General features: G+C 45.4%; 1 protein-coding gene across 1 annotated transcript in view; it reads right to left on the bottom strand.

Annotated features, from left to right (window-relative positions):
• Positions 1–17,875, bottom strand: part of LOC137332588 (dedicator of cytokinesis protein 2-like) — a 555,930-nt gene extending 538,055 nt beyond the window's left edge. Inside the window, exon 1 of the mRNA XM_067996525.1 lies at positions 17,760–17,875. Within this exon, the coding sequence (XP_067852626.1) occupies positions 17,760–17,802 (43 nt within the window). The 5' untranslated portion in view covers positions 17,803–17,875. The remainder of the gene's footprint in view (positions 1–17,759) is intronic.
• Positions 17,876–18,119: the final 244 nt, after the last annotated feature.

The following is an 18,119-nucleotide window of genomic DNA, read 5'->3' on the forward strand; positions in this document are numbered from 1 at the left end:
GATCAGTAAAAGGAGCGGAGAGAGCGGACCTGAAGGATCAGTAAAAGGAGCAGAGAGCGCGGACCTGAAGGATCAATAAAAGGAGCAGAGAGCGCAGACCTGAAGGATCAATAAAAGGAGCAGAGAGAGCGGACCTGAAGGAGCAGAGAGAGCTTACCTGAAGGATCAGTAAAAGGAGCGGAGAGAGCGGACCTGAAGGATTAGTAAAAGGAGCAGAGAGCGCGAACCTGAAGGATCAATAAAAGGAGCAGAGAGCGCGGACCTGAAGGAGCAGAGAGCGCGGACCTGAAGGATCAATAAAAGGAGCAGAGAGCGCGGATCTGAAGGATCAATAAAAGGAGCGGACCTAAAGGAGCAGAGAGCACGGACCTGAAGGATCAATAAAAGGAGTGACGGACTTGAGTGGTGAAATAAAAAAAAATCAAGAAAAAGACAAAAGGTGATCTCACAAAGGAGCGCCAAGAGTAATTCAGTGTAAGTGTTTAGTTTATTGGTAAGTGTTTTTAGTGGTTAGTGTCTTTAGTGGTGGTTAGTGTTTTTAGTGGTTAGTCTATTAGTATTAGTTATAAAGCCTAAAAACTAAAGAGTTAAAAAGAGCAGGAAACTAGTTTAAAGTATATAAATTAATTAGTTTTAAAAAAAAATAAACCAAGTCAATTAATTACATAAAAACTTTGATTAATTAAATATATAAAACAAGGTTAGATAGGGATGATAGTGCAGGTGGTGTGTCGTAACTGCAGCATATGGGAGTTGGTGGAGACCAGCGAGATCCCGAGCAACCACATCTGCAGTAAGTGCCTACAACCGAGGAACTTTGGCTCAGAGTTGTTGAGCTGGAGTCCGAGCTGCAGACATTGCGATGCATCAGGGAGGGGGAGTTATCTGGACACTTTGATCCAGGAGGCAGTCACACCCCTAAGGTTAGGTAGTAGTTTCGATTTGGTCAGTGGTAAGGGACAGGAAGATGTGACTGCGACTCAGGCAGGAATGGAAACCCCAGATGCAGTGATGGAGGAGCCTCAGCCTTTGACCTTGTCCAACAGGTTCGAGGTACTTGCTACCTGTGCAGTTGAGAACAAAGACTGCATGAAGGATGGGCAATTTGATCACGACACCATGGTACAGGAGGCCATTCAAGTGGGATGGGGTAAAAAAGAATGTGGTAGTGGTAGGGGATAGTATAGTCAGGGTGATAGACACTGTTCTCTGCAGTCGCGACCAAGAGTCCCAAAGGCGGTATTGCCTGCCCTGTGCCAGGGTTAAGGATGTCTCCTCACGGCTGGAGAAGAACTTGGAGCATGACGGGGAGGATCCAGTTGTCATGATCCACGTAGGAACCAATGACACAGGTAGAACTAGGAGTGAGGTTCTGCTGAGGGAGTTTGAGGAGCTAGGGCCCAAATTAATATGCAAAATCTCAAAGTAATAATCTCTGGATTACTACCTGAACCACGCGCAAATTGGCATAGGGTCAAACAGATCAGAGAGTTAAATGCGTGGCTCAAAGAGTAGTGTGGGAGACAAGGGTTTCGATTCATGGGGCACTGGCACCAGCACTGGGAAAAGAGGGAGCTGTTCCGTTGGGACGGGCTCCATTTAAACTGGGCTGAGACCAGTGCCCTGGCGAATAGAATAACTAGGGCTTTAAACTAAAAAGCTGGGGGGTAGGAAGGATTCAGGTAAGGGTAAATTTATAAATCTAAAGAGAAAAGTCAAGGCCGTACAGCAGTTTAGCGATTTGGGTAAAGCTAAGCAGATTGTACCAGGAAGGGACAAAGAGTTTAATGATAATAGTGCATCAGTGAATAAGGTCAAATCAGGGAAAAATAGTAAAAACTTAAAATTAAAGGCACTTCTTCTGAATGCATGAAGCATTTGGAACAAGATAGATGAATTAATGGCACAAATAGAGATAAATGGGTTTGATCTAGTAGCCATTGCTGAGATGTGGTTGCAGGGTGACCAAGGTTGGGAACTAAATATTCCAGGGTACTTGACTTTTTGAAAATACAGACAAAATGGAAAAGTGGGGTGGGGTAGCCCTGATAATAAAGGATGAGATAAAGACAGTAGTGAGAAAGGATCTTGGCTCGGAAGATCAGTAAGTAGAATCAGAATGGGAGGAAATAAGAAATAACAAGGGGCCTCCTAACAGTAGTTATACTGATGGACAGAGTATTAATCAAGAAATAAGAGGAGCTTGTAACAAAGGTAATGCAATAATTGTGAGGGACTTTAATACCCATATTGACTGGGCAAATCAAATTGGCAGAAGTAGTTTGGAAGACGAGTTCATGAAATGCATTCGAGTCAGTTTCCTAGAACAATACGTCATGGAACCAACCTGGGAAAAGGCTACTTTAGATCTTGTCTTGTATAATGGGACAGGGTTAATTAGTAATCTCATAGTAAGGGATCCTCTGGGGAAAAGTGATCATAATATGATAGACTTTCATATTGAGTTCGAGAGTGACGTACTTAAGTCCAAAACTAGAGTCTTAAATTTAAACAAAGCCAATTACATAGGTGTGAGAGGTCAGTTGGCTAAGGTTGGTTGGGAAATTAGATTAAAAGATGTGACAGTAGATAAGCAATGGCAAACATTTAAAGAAATATTTCATAATTCTCAATGAATATACATTCCATCGAGGAATAAAAACTGCACGAGAAAAGTGATCCATCTGTGGCTATCTAAAGAAGTTAAGGATAGTATTAGATTAAAAGAAGAGGCTTGAAATGTTGCCACGAAGAGTAGTAAGCCTGAGGATTGGAAGAGTTATAGAAACCAGCAAAGGATGACCAAAAAATTGATAGAGGGAGAAAATAGAATATGACAGTAAACTAGTAAGAAATATAAAAACAGATTGTAAGAGCTTCTACAAGTTTGTAAAAAGGAAGAGAGTAGCGAGAGTAAACGTGGATCCTTTAGAGGCTGAGACAGGAGAAATTATAATGGGAATAAGGAAATGGCAGAGATGTTAAACAAATATTTTGTATCTGTATTCACAGTAGAAGACACAAAAAACATACCAGAAATAGTGGGAACCAAGGGTCCAATAGAGTAAGGAATTTAAAGGTTGTTACACAAGATTAGGGCTCATGGGGTTGGGGGTAATATATTAGCATGAATAGAGGACTGGTTAATGGACAGAAAACAGAGAGTAGGAATAAATGGGTCATTTTCGGGTTGGCAGGCTGAAACTAATGGGGTGCCGCAAGGATCAATGTTTGGGCCTCAACTATTTATAATCTGTATTAATGACTTAGATGAAGGGACCGAATTTAATGTATCCAAGTTTGCTGATGATACAAAGCTAGGTGGGAAAGTAAGCTGTGAGGATGACACAAAGAGGCTGCAAAGGGATATAGACAGTTTAAACGAGTGGGCAAGAAGGTGGCAGAAGGAGTATAATGTGGGGAAATGTGAGGTTATTCACTTTGGTAGGATGCATAGAAAAGCGGAATATTTTTTAAATGGTGAGAAACTATTAAATGTTGGCATTCAGAGGGATTTGGGTGTCCTTGTACAAGAAACACAGAAAGTTAACAGCAAGCAATTAGGAAGGCTAATGGTATGTTGGCCTTTATTGCAAGGGGGTTGGAGTACAACAGTAAGGAAGTCTTGCTGCAATTGAACAGAGCCTTAGTGAAACCACACTTGGAATACTGTGTACAGTTTTGGTCTACTTACCTAAGGAAGGATATATTTGCTTTAGAGACGGTGCAACGAAGGTTCACTAGATTGATTCCTGGGATGAGAGGGTTGTCCTATGAGGAGAGATTGAGTATAATGCGCGTATATTCTCTGGAGTTTAGAAGAATGAGAGGTGAGCTCATTGAAACATATAAGATTCTAAGAGAGCTTGAAAGGGTAGATGCTGAGTGGATGCTTCCCTTGGCTGGAGAGTCTAGAACGAAAGGACATAGTCTCAAGATAGGATTGAGATGCGCTGTTCCTCCGTACGTTGAGCGAAAACGGCATCTCAGCGTATAACTCCCCATTCAAATGTATCGAATGGAGTGAAGTTGCTGTACTGATGTAGATACGGACTAAACTCACCACAAAAAATTAGGGCTTGTCCATTCCTGTCCAAATACCTTTCGAACAGTTTTGGTAAGTCTTAATTACTGCCAAACAACCTCTCTGGCACTGAAAATTTACTTTTACCAGTGCGGAGTCTCATTCCTTCAGCTTGCAATTATTGTTGGAGATTCTTTTAAAAATTTCATAGAATCATAGAAATTTATGGCACAGAAGGAGGCCATTGGGTCCATTGTGTCTGTGCCGGCTGAAAAAGAGCCATCCAGCCTAATCCAACTTTCCAGCACTTGTTCCGTAGCCTTGTAGGTTGCGGCACTTCACATGCTGCAATATTAAATAATACTGTTTTTTACTTTTTCTTTCTGACTCTTTTATCTCTCTCTCTTAATCCAATCTTTCTTTCCCTCTCTTTATTTCGCTTTCTGTACTTGATTTGACATTGAATTTACTATTCTAACCTACACTTCATGGTTCAAACTCTGTGCTGCTCATTAATGATTCTTTAACCTGATTGGTTAAGGAGATATACGGTTGCTTGCTGTGTTCACACAGATCCCAGATGCCCTATAGAGGGCGCCACGCTGTTTGGATCTCTTGCTGACAGCAACTTGCCATGCAAAACTCCATGGAAAGTCAATGGGCAAGTGCAAGCCCAGCTATTCGTTTGCTGCTCAAAGCGAAATCCGACCCAGTATCTTGGCTGACACTTCAGTGCAGTGCTGAGGGAGTACTGCACTTTTGGAGAAACCATCCTTCACATTCTACTGATAAACCTGCATGGAAATTCCAAGCGATGGTGTCAGACGAAGCCTAGGTTAATCATTGACCTTTTTCCATTGTACATTGGGATGCCCCCTCTATTACAGGGAATAATCAGGGTCAACTGTAAATAGGATAACCCAAAGGCAGTAACACACTGACGTTACAGATCAGCTGATAATTAGTGAAGTGTTACATCGTTTCACACGCACGGCATGTTATTCAATACACACTTGAACCTCGTGGGGTCATTTTGTTTTGCTTATGCCAGGTGTCAAAATGGACGGCAGTGAGTAATTGGTTGGCACAATTTGATACTGGGTTTTATTTGACTGCATTTAAAGAAAGAACTTGGATTTATATAGCACCTTTCATGACCTCAGGAAGTCCCAAAATGCTTTATAGCCAATGAAATACTTTTTGAAGTGTAGTCACTGTTGTAATGTACGAAACGCAGCAGCCAATTTGCTCACAGCAAGGTCCCACAAGCAGCAATGTGATAATGAGCAGATAATCTGTTGAGGGACAAATATTGGCCAGGACACCAGGGAGAACTCCCCTGCTCTTCTTCCATTAGTGCCGTGGGATCTTTTACATCCACCTGACAGTCACAATAAGGATAAATCCAGACAGATCACCCGGCACCTGACACGACAAAGGCAAACCAAGCCCAGTCCACCCTGCAAAGTCCTCCTCACTAACATCTGGGGACTTGTGCCAAAATTGGGAGAGCTGTCCCACAGACTAGTCAAGCAACAGCCTGACATAGCCATACTCACAGAATCATACCTTTCAGCCAACGTCCCAGACTCTTCCATCACCATCCCTGGGTATGTCCTGTCCCACCGGCAAGCCAGACCTACCAGAGGTGGCAGTACAGTGATATACAGTTAGGAGGCAGTGGCCCTGGGAGGCCTCAACATTGACTCCGGACCCCATGAAATTTGATGGCATCAGGTCAAACATTGGCAAAGAAACCTCCTGCTGATTACCCCCACCGCCCTCCCTCAGCTGATGAATCAATCCTCCTCCATGTTGAGCACCATTTCAAGGAAGCACTGAGAGTAGCAAGAGCACAGAATGTACTCGGTGGGGGACTTCAACGTCCATCACTAAAAGTGGCTCGATAGCACCACTACTGACCGAGCTGGCCAAGTCCTGAAGGACATAGCTGCCAGACTGGGCTTGCAGCAGGTGGTGAGTGAACCAACATGAGGGAAAAACCTACTTGACCTCGTCCTCACCAATCTACATGTCGCAGATGCATCTGTCCATGACAGTATTGGTAGGAGTGACAACAGCACAGTGCTTGTGGAGACGAAGTCCCGTCTTCACACTGAGGACACCATCCAACCTGTTGTATGGCACTACCTCCGTGCTAAATGGGATAGATTCAGAACAGATCTAGCAGCTCAAAACTTGGCATCCATGAGGCACTGTGTGCCATCAGCAGCAGCAGAATTGTATTCCAGCACAATCTGTAACCTCATGGCCCAACATATTACTCACTCCATCATTACCATCAAGCCAGGGGATCAACCCGGGTTCAATGAGGAGCGTAGAAGAGCATGCCAGGAACAGCACCAGGCGTACCTAAAAATGAGGTGCCAACCTGGTGAAGCTACAACACAGGACTACACGCATGCTAAACAGCGGAAGAAACATGGTATAGAGAGAGCTAAGCGATTCCACAACCAACAGATCAGATCAAAGCTCTGCAGTCCTGCCACATCCAGTCGTGAATGGTGGTGGACAATTAAACAACTAACGGAAGGAGGAGGCTCGGTGAACATCCCCATCCTCAATGATGGCAGAGCCCAGCACATTAGAGCAAAAGATGAGGCGGAAGCGTTTGTAACCATCTTCTGCCAGACATGCCAAGTGGATGATCCATTCAGCCTCCACCCGATATTCCCACCATCACAGAAGCCAGTCTTCAGCCGATTTGATTCACTCCACATGATATCAAGAAACGGCTGAGTGCACTGGATACAACAAAGGCTATGGGCCCCAACAACATCCCGGATGTAGTGCTAAGGACTTGTGCTCCAGAACTAGCCGCGCCTCTAGTCAAACTGCTCCAGTACAGCTACAACACTGGCATCTACCCGACAATGTGGAAAATTGCCCAGGTATGTCCTGTCCACAAAAAGCAGGACAAATCCAATCTGGCCAATTAGCGCCCATCAGTCTACTCTCAATCATCAGCAAAGTGATGGAAGGTGTCATCGACAGTGCTATCAAGTGGCACTTACGCACCAATAACCTGCTCACCGATGTTCAATTTGCATTCCGCCAGGACCACTCGGCTCCAGACCTCATTACAGCCATGGTCCAAACATGGACAAAAGAGCTAAATCGCAGAAGTGAGGTGAGAGTGACTGCCCTTGACATCAAGGCAGCTTTTGACCAAGTGTGGCACCAAGGAGCCCTAGTAAAATTGAAGGCAATGGGAATCAGGGGGAAAGCTCTCCAGTGGCTGGAGTGGTACCTAGCACAAAGGAAGATGGTAGTGGTTGTTGGAGGCCAATCATCTCAGCCCCAGGACATTGCTGCAGGAGTTCCTCAGGGCAGTGTCCTAGGCCCAACCATCTTTAGCTGCTTCATCAATGACCTTCTCTCCATCATAAGGTCAGAAATGGGAATGTTCGCTGATGATTGCATTGTTCGGTTCCATTCACAACCCCTCAGATAATGATGCAGTCCGTGCCCGCATGCAGCAAGACCTGGACAACATCCAGGCTTGGGCTGATAAGTGGCAAGTAACATTCACGCCAGACAAGTGCCAGGCAATGACCATCTCCAACAAGAAAGAGTCTAACTACCTCCCCTTGACATTCAACGGCATTACAATCACCGAATCCCCCACCATCAACATCCTGGGGATCACCACTGACCAGAAACTTAACTGGACCTGCCACATAAATACTGTGGCTACAAGAGCAGGTCAGAGGCTGGGTATTCTGCGGCAAGTGACTCACCTCCTGACTCCCCAAAGCCTTTCCACCATCTACGAGGCACAAGTCAGGTGTGTGATGGAATACCCTCCACTTGCCTGGATGAGTACAGCTCCAACAACACTCAAGAAGCTCGACACCATCCAGGACAAGGCAGCCCACTTGATTGACTCCCCATCCACCACCTTAAACATTCACTCCCTTCACCACTGGCGCACCATGGCTGCAGTGTGTACCATCTACAGGATGCATTGTAGCAACTCGCCAAGGCTTCTTCGACAGCACTCCCAAACCCGCGACCTCTACCACCTAGAAGGACAAGGGCAGCAGGCACATGGGAACAACACCACCTGCACATTCCCCTCCAAGTCACACACCATCCCGACTTGGAAATATATCGCCGTTCCTTCATCGTCGCTGAGCGCAAATCCTGGAACTCCCTACCTAACAGCACTGTGGGAGAACCGTCACCACACAGACTGCAGCGGTTCAAGAAGGCGGTTCACCACCACCTTCTGAAGGGCAATTAGGGATGGGCAATAATTGCTAGTCTTGCCAGCGATGCCCACATCCCATGAACGAATAAAAAAAAATGTATCCTAAGTTGCTGAGGGATAAAGCGTGAAGATAGCAGAAGCTCTGACCACAATCTTTCAATCCTCCTTGCACATGAGAGTGGTGCCAGAGGACTGGGGGATTGCAAATGTTACACCCCTGTTCAAAAAATGGGAGAGGGATAATCCTGGTAACTACAGGCCAGTCAGTCTAACGTCAGTGGTGGGTAAACTACTGGGGACCATTGTCAAGGACAAAATCAATTCTCACTTGGAGAAGCATGGGTTAATAAGGGACAGCCAGCACGGATTTGTTAAAGGCAAATCGTGTCTGACTAACCAGATTGAATTCTTTGATGAAGTAAGAGAGAGGGTTGATGAAGATAGTGCGGTAGATGTTATATAAGGACTTTCAAAAAGCATTTGATGAAGTACCACATAAAGACTTATTCGGAAAATAGTAGCACATGGTATTAAAGGGACGGTGTTAACTTGGGTATGTAATTGGCTAAGGCATAGGAGGCAGAGAGTATTGGTAAATGGATAGGACAGAGGTATGCAGTGGGGTTCCCTCAGGGGTCGGTATTCAGACCATTGCTTTTCTTGTTATTTATAAATGACCTGAGCTGGCGAGGTGACCATGCCAAGTGTTTTGGATGGACGGAGTGGAAACTGGAGGGTGAGTAACCTCTTTTCATTTTCTCAATACTCTACTTTCCAATTCCCTCCTTTCCAATTCCCTCCCCAATTCTCCTGAAGGCACTGACTCACATTGGGGTACAGTGTCAAAGCTGTCGGACACCCTAATGACTCTCTCAAGTGAGCCTATGTGTGAGCCTATACAGTGAGTGTTACTGGGCTAGTTGTCCATGTGGAGCATCACATCTGAATCTGATCCTGTCCCCACTTGATATTCAGAGCGTGCACTTGCCAGCAGGAATCACAGGACAGTAATCAAGAATGGAGATATGGTGGAATTTGCTTGTTTTCTATATTCAAAGCCCATTGTACCATCCTTTCTGCTGCCTCAATATAGACTGGTGTGTGTGACTTAATACCCCACTGGGCAGTTCATTTATAGAATAATAGAATCTTAGAGCACAAAAGGAGGCGATTCGACCCATTGTGCCTGTGCTGGCTCTTTGAAAAAGCTATCCAATTAGTCTCATTCCCCCGCTCTTTGCCCATAGATCTGCAATTTTTCCTTTTCAAGTATATATCTAATTCCCTTTTGAAAGTTACTATTGAATCTGCTTCCACTACCCATTCAGGCAGTGCATTTCAGATCATAACAACTCGCTGCGTAAAAAAATTTCTCCTCGTCTCTCCCCGCCGCCCCCCTCCCCCCCCCCCCCCGCCCCGCACCCGTCCCGGCTCTCTTGCCAATTATTTTAAATCTGTGTCCTCTGGCTACCGACCCTGGAAATAAATCAGTGTCCTCTGGCTACCGACCGCCAGTGGAAATAAATTCTCCTTATCTACTCTATCAAAACCCTTCATAATTTTGAACACCTCTATTAAATCTTCCCTTAACTTTCTCCGCTCTAAGGAGAACAATCCCAGTTTCTCCAGCCTCTCCACATAACTGAAGCCGCAACTGGTATATCTCCTCTGAACCCTCTCTAAGGCCTTGACATCCTTCCTAAAGTGCAGTGCCCACAATTGGACATGATACTCCATCTGAGGCCTAACCAGTGATTTATCCAATAAGCCATCACAGCAACTATCACCTTGAAATTGTTTAACTCAGCTACAGCGGGTTATATCATGCTGCCAAAAGCCAGCAAGCAGCTCACAACAAAAGGGAACGGCCATCCTGTGAGATATTTATATCTCGTGTACATGTTAAAGATGTGGTAAACAGCTAGTGTATGAATAATGCTAGAGCAGGTGCATGTTCCAGTGAATTAACTGCTGGATACTTACAGCCCTTTGTTCCCATTGTGGCTAAGCAATTGGAGTTCCATTTTAAACTGTGGTTTTTAGATTAGTATCCTTGTCATGGGACAAGGCACCATTGTTGCCTTGATGTTTAATGCAATAAAGCCCATGGGCGATCTAGTCTTCAAAGAATTTGCTTGCACTCCAAAGGAGGGGGACCCTTCTATTTATCATGCTGCCACACCAGGATGGTGTAAACGATGGGGGTGAATTCCTGTGTGGGATCTCCAGCTCAGCCACCATAACTGTTCACGCAGCTTTTCCAGCGTTTCTGTGGCATTTCTGTTGAAATGGCAAATGATTGGGAGACATCCCACCCTCCCCCACAGAAATTCACCCTTTATGTCTTGCTAAGATTTCATCAAGTGACGCTAGAAGCACTGTAGGTTCTTTATTTTCAAACAGTTAGCCCAGTATGTGTGTAGTGCACTTTTGATTGTTCTGTACAATACCTTGTTGGTGCTTTTTGCATCCATATATATATGTACATATAAGGGCAGATATTCCTGCCCTCTCCCTCTCCTCGCCACCATCAAGGCCCAAGGGCACTGGAGTTTCCTATCCTGAGCCATTTACTTGATCTCGTCCTCACCAATCTACCTGTCGCAGATGCATCTGTCCATGACAGTATTGGTAGGAATGACCACTGCACAGTCCTCGTGGAGGTGAAGTCCCGTCTTCGCACTGAGGACACCATCCAACGTGTTGTGTAGCACTATCAACGTGCTAAATGGGATAGATTCAGAACAAATCTAGCAGCTCAAAACTGGGCATCCATGAGGCGCTGTGGGCCATCAGCAGCAGCAGAATTGTATTCCAGCACAATCTGTAACCTCATGGCCCGGCATATTCCTCACTCTACCATTACCAACAACCCAGGGGATCAACCCTGGTTCAATGAGGAGTGTAGACGAGCATGCCAGGAGCAGCACCAGGCGTACCTAAAAATGAGGTGCCAACCTGGTGAAGCTACAACTCAGGACTACATGCATGCTGAACAGCAGAAGCAACATGCTATAGACAGAGCTAAGTGATTCCACAACCAACAGATCAGATCAAAGCTCTGCAGTCCCGCTACATCCAGTCGTGAATGATGGTAGACAATTAAACAACTAACGGGAGGGGGAGGAGGAGGCTCTGTAAACATCCCCATCCTCAATGATGGCGGAGTCCAGCACGTGAGTGCAAAAGACAAGGCTGAAGAGTTTGCAACCATCTTCGCCAGAAGTGCCGAGTGGATGATCCATCTCGGCCTTCTCCCGATATCCCCACAAAATCCAGTCTTCAGCCAATTCAATTCACTCCACGTGATATCGAGAAACGGCTGAGTGCACTGGATACAGCAGAGGCTATGGGCCCTGACAACATCCCGGCTGTAGTGCTGAAGACTTGTGTTCCAGAACTAGCTGCACCTCTAGCCAAACTGTTCCAGTACAGCTACAACACGGGCATCTACTCGACAATGTGGAAAATTGCCCAGGTATGTCCTGTCCACAAAAAGCAGGACAAATCCAATCAGGCCAATTACCGCCCCATCAGTCTACTCTCAATCATCAGCAAAGTGATGGAAGGTGTCGTCGGCAGTGCTATCAAGCAGCACTTACTCACCAATAACCTGCTCACCGATGCTCAGTTTGGGTTCCGTCAGGACCACTCGGCTCCAGACCTCATTACAGCCTTGGTCCAAACATGGACAAAAGAGCTGAAATCCAGAGGCGAGGTGAAAGTGACTGCCCTTGACATCAAGGCAGCATTTGACCGAGTGTGGCACCAAGGAGCCCCAGTAAAATTGAAGTCAGTGGGAATCCGGGGGAAAACTCTCCAGTGGCTGGAGTCATACCTACACAAAGGAAGATTGTAGTGGTTGTTGGAGGACAATCCTCTCAGCCCCAGGACACTGCTGCAGAAGTTCCTCAGGGCAGTGTCCTAGGCCCAACCATCTTCAGCTGCTTCATCAATGACCTTCCCTCCATCATAAGGTCAAAAATGGGGATGTTCGCTGATGATTGCACTCTGTTCAGTTCCATTCGCAACCCCTCAGATAATGAAGTAGTCGATGCCCGCATGCAGCAAGACCTGGACAACATCCAGGCTTGGGCTGATAAGTGGCAAGTAACATTCGCGCCAGACAAGTGCCAGGCAATGACCATCTCCAACAAGAAAGAATCTAACTACCTCCCCTTGACATTCAACGGCATTACCATCACCGAATCCCCCACAATCAACATCCTGGGGGTCACCATTGACCAGAAACTTAACTGGACCAGCCATATAAATACTGTGGCTACAAGAGCAGATCAGAGGCTGGGTATTCTGCGGCGAGTGACTCACCTCCTGACTCCCAAAAGACTTTCCACCATCTACAAGGCACAAGTCAGGAGTATGTTGGAATACTCTCCACTTGCCTGGATGAGTACAGCTCCAACAACAGTCAAGAAGCTTGACACCATCCAGGACAAAGCAGCCCGCTTGATTGGCACCCCATCCACCACCCTAAACATTCATTCTGTTCCCCACCGGCGCACTGTGGCTGCAGTGTGTACCATCCACAGGGTGCACTGCAGCAACTCGCCAAGGTTTCTTCGACAGCACCTCCCAAACCCACGACCTCTACCACCTAGAAGGACAAGGGCAGCAGGCACATGGGAACAACACCACCTGCACGTTCCCCTCCAAGTCACGCACCATCCCAACTTGGAAATATATTGCCGTTCCTTCATCATTGCTGGGTCAAAATCCTGGAACTCCCTTCCTAACAGCACTGTGGGAGAACCTTCACCACACGGACTGCAGCGGTTCAAGAAGGCGGCTCACCACCACCTTCTCAAGGGCATTTAGGTAAGGGCAATAAATGCTGGCCTTGCCAGCGACGCCCACATCCCATGAACGAATTTTTTTTTAAAACATGGCCTGGAGGCATCGTTGGCACAAGCCCTTCCCGTGCTAGGAACTACCATCAGCGGAAGGGGAAGGAAAGTATGGTGCAGTTGTTGGCCAGACCTCGGAGATCAGGACCTTCTGGCTGCTGATGGAGATTGTCAGCCAGAAGGTCCCTATTAAACCTGGACACCCTCGAGAAAGGGGAGGGAAGGGATTCAAACAGCAGAAAAAGGTTCACCTAACAGTCTTCGGACAGCCCCTAGAACTCCTGCAGACCTCTCTGGTCGTCCAGGGATTTGGGGCTACACCACAGTGTATCTCCTGTACTTGGGCACCCAGCAAGCATTCATACAGGAGACTGGGAATGCCCCCCTCCCACTGCATTGGAATGATTGCAGTAAGCGTGTTCCTATTGTAGACCCAGCTCTGCTTCTCCTTTTCGACCGCCCCCCCCCCCAACCCCGAAAAAAGGGCTGGGGGCAAGGGTTAGAAAAATTAGCCCTAAAATTTCACTTGTAAATAAATCTCCAATAATAGGTTCGGCGATAAAGTGGCCTTGTAGTGTAGAATTTTCCACATTTCAAAATTATATGAAATGTAGGGTGGTATCCTACATATTTTCTAGCAGGCAAATAAGGGAGAACGGAATCAGTTGTTCGACCTGAGCTATGCGACCTCAAGTGCAGCACAGGATAAAGATAACGATTTTGGTTCATAACAGACTCTGTCTGCTTATGGAATCTGTTGACAAGCTGATTTTAATTCATTCTCAGGATGTGTGTGTCGCTGGAAAGGCTAGTGTTTATTGCCCATCCATAGTTGCCATAGAAAGTGGCGATACAACTGATGGCAGTTAAGAGTCAACCACATTGGTGTTAGACTGGAGTCACATTTAGACCAGATCAGGTAAGGACAGCAGGTTTCCTTCCCTAAAGGGCGTTAGTGAACCAGTTGGATTAGGAACATTAGGCATTGGAGTAGGCCATTCAGCCGCTCGAGCCCGAATGGCCTATTCAATTAGATCGTGGCTGATCTGCACCTTAACTCCATTTACCTGCCTTTGCTCCCTATCCCTTGATACCCTTACCGAACAAAAAATCTATCGATCTCAATCTTGAAAACTCAATTGTCCCCCAGCATCCACAGCCTTTTGGGTGAGAGAGTTCCAGATTTGTACTACCCTTTGTGTGAAAATGTGCTTCCTGATTTCGCTCCTCAATGGCCTAGCTCTAATTTTAAGATTATGCCGTCTTGTTCTTGATTCCCCCACCAGACTAAATAGTTTATCTGTACCTACCCTATCAAATCCATTCAACATTTTAAACACCTCCATCAGATCATCCCTCAATCTTCTATACGTAGGATTGCCAACCTTCCAGGATTGTCCTGGAGTCTCCAGGAATTAAAGACGAGTCTCCAGGACACAACTGCAAGCAACCCAGGAGAAAAATCACAGGGGTATCAAAAAAATTGTGTATTTTAAAAATTTCTTTGAAAACTTTTGTTTATTAGTTATAAAATTATCAGACATGAGGGAAAAAGGCTGTTTAAAGAGTTTATTCACTTGCCGATTTGAGTAGGTAGGTGGTCCACCGTGAGGGTGGACATGTCGATACAATAAAAAGCTGTTGAGGAAAAGGACCTGAACAGTAACTGACGTCACCTTAGCAGTCCTATTTCGGTTGGGAATGGGGGCAGTCTGTACAGTGCACGGGAAATCAAAGGGATGGGAAAAAAAGCAGTTGAAGTCTATTTGCTGCATTGATCTATAATTTCTGCAATTTTCCTGCAATCACCACAGGCAGTGCTTTTTTAAATCCTAGTGCCTTCTAGGCAACTTTAAAGTACCATTTCACTGTCGCTCACAGCCTGGGGCGCTCTTTGTTGGCTTCAAGTCTCTAATCATTCCCTCTTAAGACACTAAAGCACTGATTGTCCTTAAGAACTGCCTCTCTTCCTGGCTCAGCATTGATTATCCTTGACAGCCGTGTTTCTATCTGTCCTGATTCAGAGGATGTACTCCTGCTGCTGTTTCTTTAATTACCCTAGCTTTGATCAGCTCTCTTGAGACACATGTCTGCGCTGGATGACATCAGCCCTCACTCCTGTCTCCTTCTCTGTCCTGACATTAATGATTCTTCACAGTTGGCAGTTGCTTTACACAAAGGTATCTTCCCAGTCTCTTTTCTCAAACTAGTAACTATTATCGAATCATAGAATCTCAGAGGACAGAGGGAGGCCATTTGTGCCTGTGCTGGCTCTTTGAAAGAGCTATCCGATTAGTCCCACTCCCCCCTATTCTTACTCCAAAGCCCTGCAAATTTTTCAATATATCCAATTCCCTTTTGAAAGTTACTATTAAATCTGTTTCCATCGCTCTTTCAGGTAGTGCATTCCAGAATCATAACAATTCACTGCGTAAAAAAATATTCTCCCCATTTCCCCCCTGTTTTTTTGTCAATTGCCAAATGTCCTCTGGTTATCGGCCCTCCTGCCAGTAGAAACAGTTTCTCCCAATATACTCTATCAAAACCTTTCATAATTTTGAACACATCTATTAAATCGTCCCTTAACCTTCTCTGCTCTGAGGAGATCAATCCCAGCTTCTCCAGTCTCTCCACATAACTGAAGCCCCTGATACCTGGTACCATTCTAGTAAATCTCCTTTGCACCCTCTCCAACGCCTTGACATCCTTCCAAAAGTATAGTGTCCCGAATTGGACACAATACTCCAGCTGAGGCCTAACCAATGATTTATAATTAACTATTGCATGGTTCTGGAACCATACTAACCACGAAGTGGGAACTGAACCCACAATCTTCTAACTCAGAGGCACAAACGCGACCACTGAGCTACAGCTGACACCTTATTCGATTCATTTTGATAACTGGGTGAAAGAAAAGGGGTTAAAGGGAAATGGCAACAGGGTGGCTAAATTTGATTAGAACTATTTACTCGTGTGGAGGGTAAATGCTGGCATGGACTGATTGGGCCGAATGGCCTGCTTCTTCTATGTATTACAATGCATGCATTTTACTGTGAGGGTGGATTCATCAAAGGTGAGCCCAATCCTGGACCGACCTGATGTTCACACGAGGGCACTTTCCAATAGGGTTTCCCAAATAGCAATCAAGAGTGGGAATCCAGACTATTTGAACCACCCTAGTCCAGAGTTACTGAGGCCAATAGTAGTACCCATATTACTGCTGCTACTGGGATCCCTGACCTAGCGCTCTGCCTGGTCTATATGGCCCCATACTACCCATCGGGAGTGTTACATAGAAATCCTTTAATCGATCGAAGGGTTAGAGGGTATTGCCACTGAGGAGGTAAGACAACCTCACTGTGTAGAAACTGTATCAGAATATAAGGAGGAGACTCAATATGGTGCAGCAGGGACAAACACAACCACCTTTTAGATACAATCTTGAATATTTGCGCAACCCCTCCCACACTGGGTGCGGCTGTACCAGATAACGGGGCCCTCAAATAAGTGTGACTCCCAGAGCCAAAGAGGATAGCAGATTTGGGCTGCTAGGCCCGGCCACCAACATCCGGTGGCCGTGAGTGTCACAGTGCAGTGCCACAGCTGCAGTCTTAACATTATGGGTCCCACATAACATCTTCTAGAGGGGGATTTGGTCTTTCAATTATGAAAGGCCGTGGCCTACCTTTTTCATCCTGGAGGCGTTGTGAAGCTCAGTTTGTGCTCACTTCCCATTTTGTTAATGTGTAACAGTATTTAAGTAGTTGCAGAGAAGATTTAAAGGACGTTTGCCAAATGCATACAATTAAAAAGAGAATTTCTTTTAAATTTTTGACAATGCAATGGCTAACCACAATAAAACCACACATTGACACATCTGCTATATTTCCTTAAGTGATGACAAATCAGAAGAGCAACTGGGATAAGTGATTAACACTGTATATATGTGGATATATGTATTTTTAGCACCGCATCACCATTAACTGCACCACAAACTATATAATAGAAGTGCCTCTCATGCAATGCACAAGGTTGTAACACTGTATTTGAAATCTATGATCTAAGCGTTAGGTTTGGCCTTGGATTTAGGGGAAAGTAAATCTGGATTTGCACGCTGCTCTTGTGTGACGAACAAGTTCCTCAACAACATTGTGGAAACAGCCGCCATCAATCAGAAATGCATCTCACTTCCTCTATCATATATTCGTGTCCATCTAAAGTTTATGCGGGTGCCTGTTTTAAGGCACCCACTTTGCTAAGTGCATCAAGTGGATTGTTGGACAGAGAGAAAGTCTCAGCAAAAACTTTAGACTGACTAGCCAGGTGAATTTGACACCAGAATTTGACCCCAGACACGAATGTTCGTCTCAAAGTCATTTAAATGTGAACTATAATAACGATCGCGTAGAAAGAAAAAAGCAGCTTTCTTTACGTTACGTTTGTTGAATTTTACTTTGGATTTGTACCATCTTGTACCAATTTTTCTTTTAGCTTTTTTGAGCAGCACCAGTCTTGAAACAGGCTACCCACATCCTGTTGACTGAGAGAGACTCACAAAACTGTGGCAGATTTGGCCGGTTTTTAACTCATTTTACGGTACATAAGTTGTGAAAGAAAGAAAGCTAATATCCCTTACCCACTCCATATCTCTCCCTGACCGTCCTGCTCCAAGGGGACATGGTTTATTTAACCCTGTAGGCCGTTGCTCTTGAGGCTGCTGATGGCCAGCAGAGCTGAGGTCTTGCAGAGCTGTGAGTCTGAAGTGCTTTCACTTCAGTATATCCGGAAAATTCTCTGCGAGCCAGTGCTGACGTCTCAACCACAAAGGCGGCAAGGTGCAACTGATGGTGTTGTGGGGCTGATTTAAATGAGGCCTGATTAAGGCATTTCACAAAATCAAAGATGGAAGACAAAAAGGTAGCCCCTACCCTTAGCCTGTATATGTTGTGATCTGTTGATCTTCAATATATTTCAATATAACACTGCCCATAAGCAA

The sequence above is a fragment of the Heptranchias perlo genome, chromosome 14, assembly GCF_035084215.1.
Source record: "Heptranchias perlo isolate sHepPer1 chromosome 14, sHepPer1.hap1, whole genome shotgun sequence".
In the NCBI taxonomy this organism is placed as follows: domain Eukaryota; kingdom Metazoa; phylum Chordata; class Chondrichthyes; order Hexanchiformes; family Hexanchidae; genus Heptranchias; species Heptranchias perlo.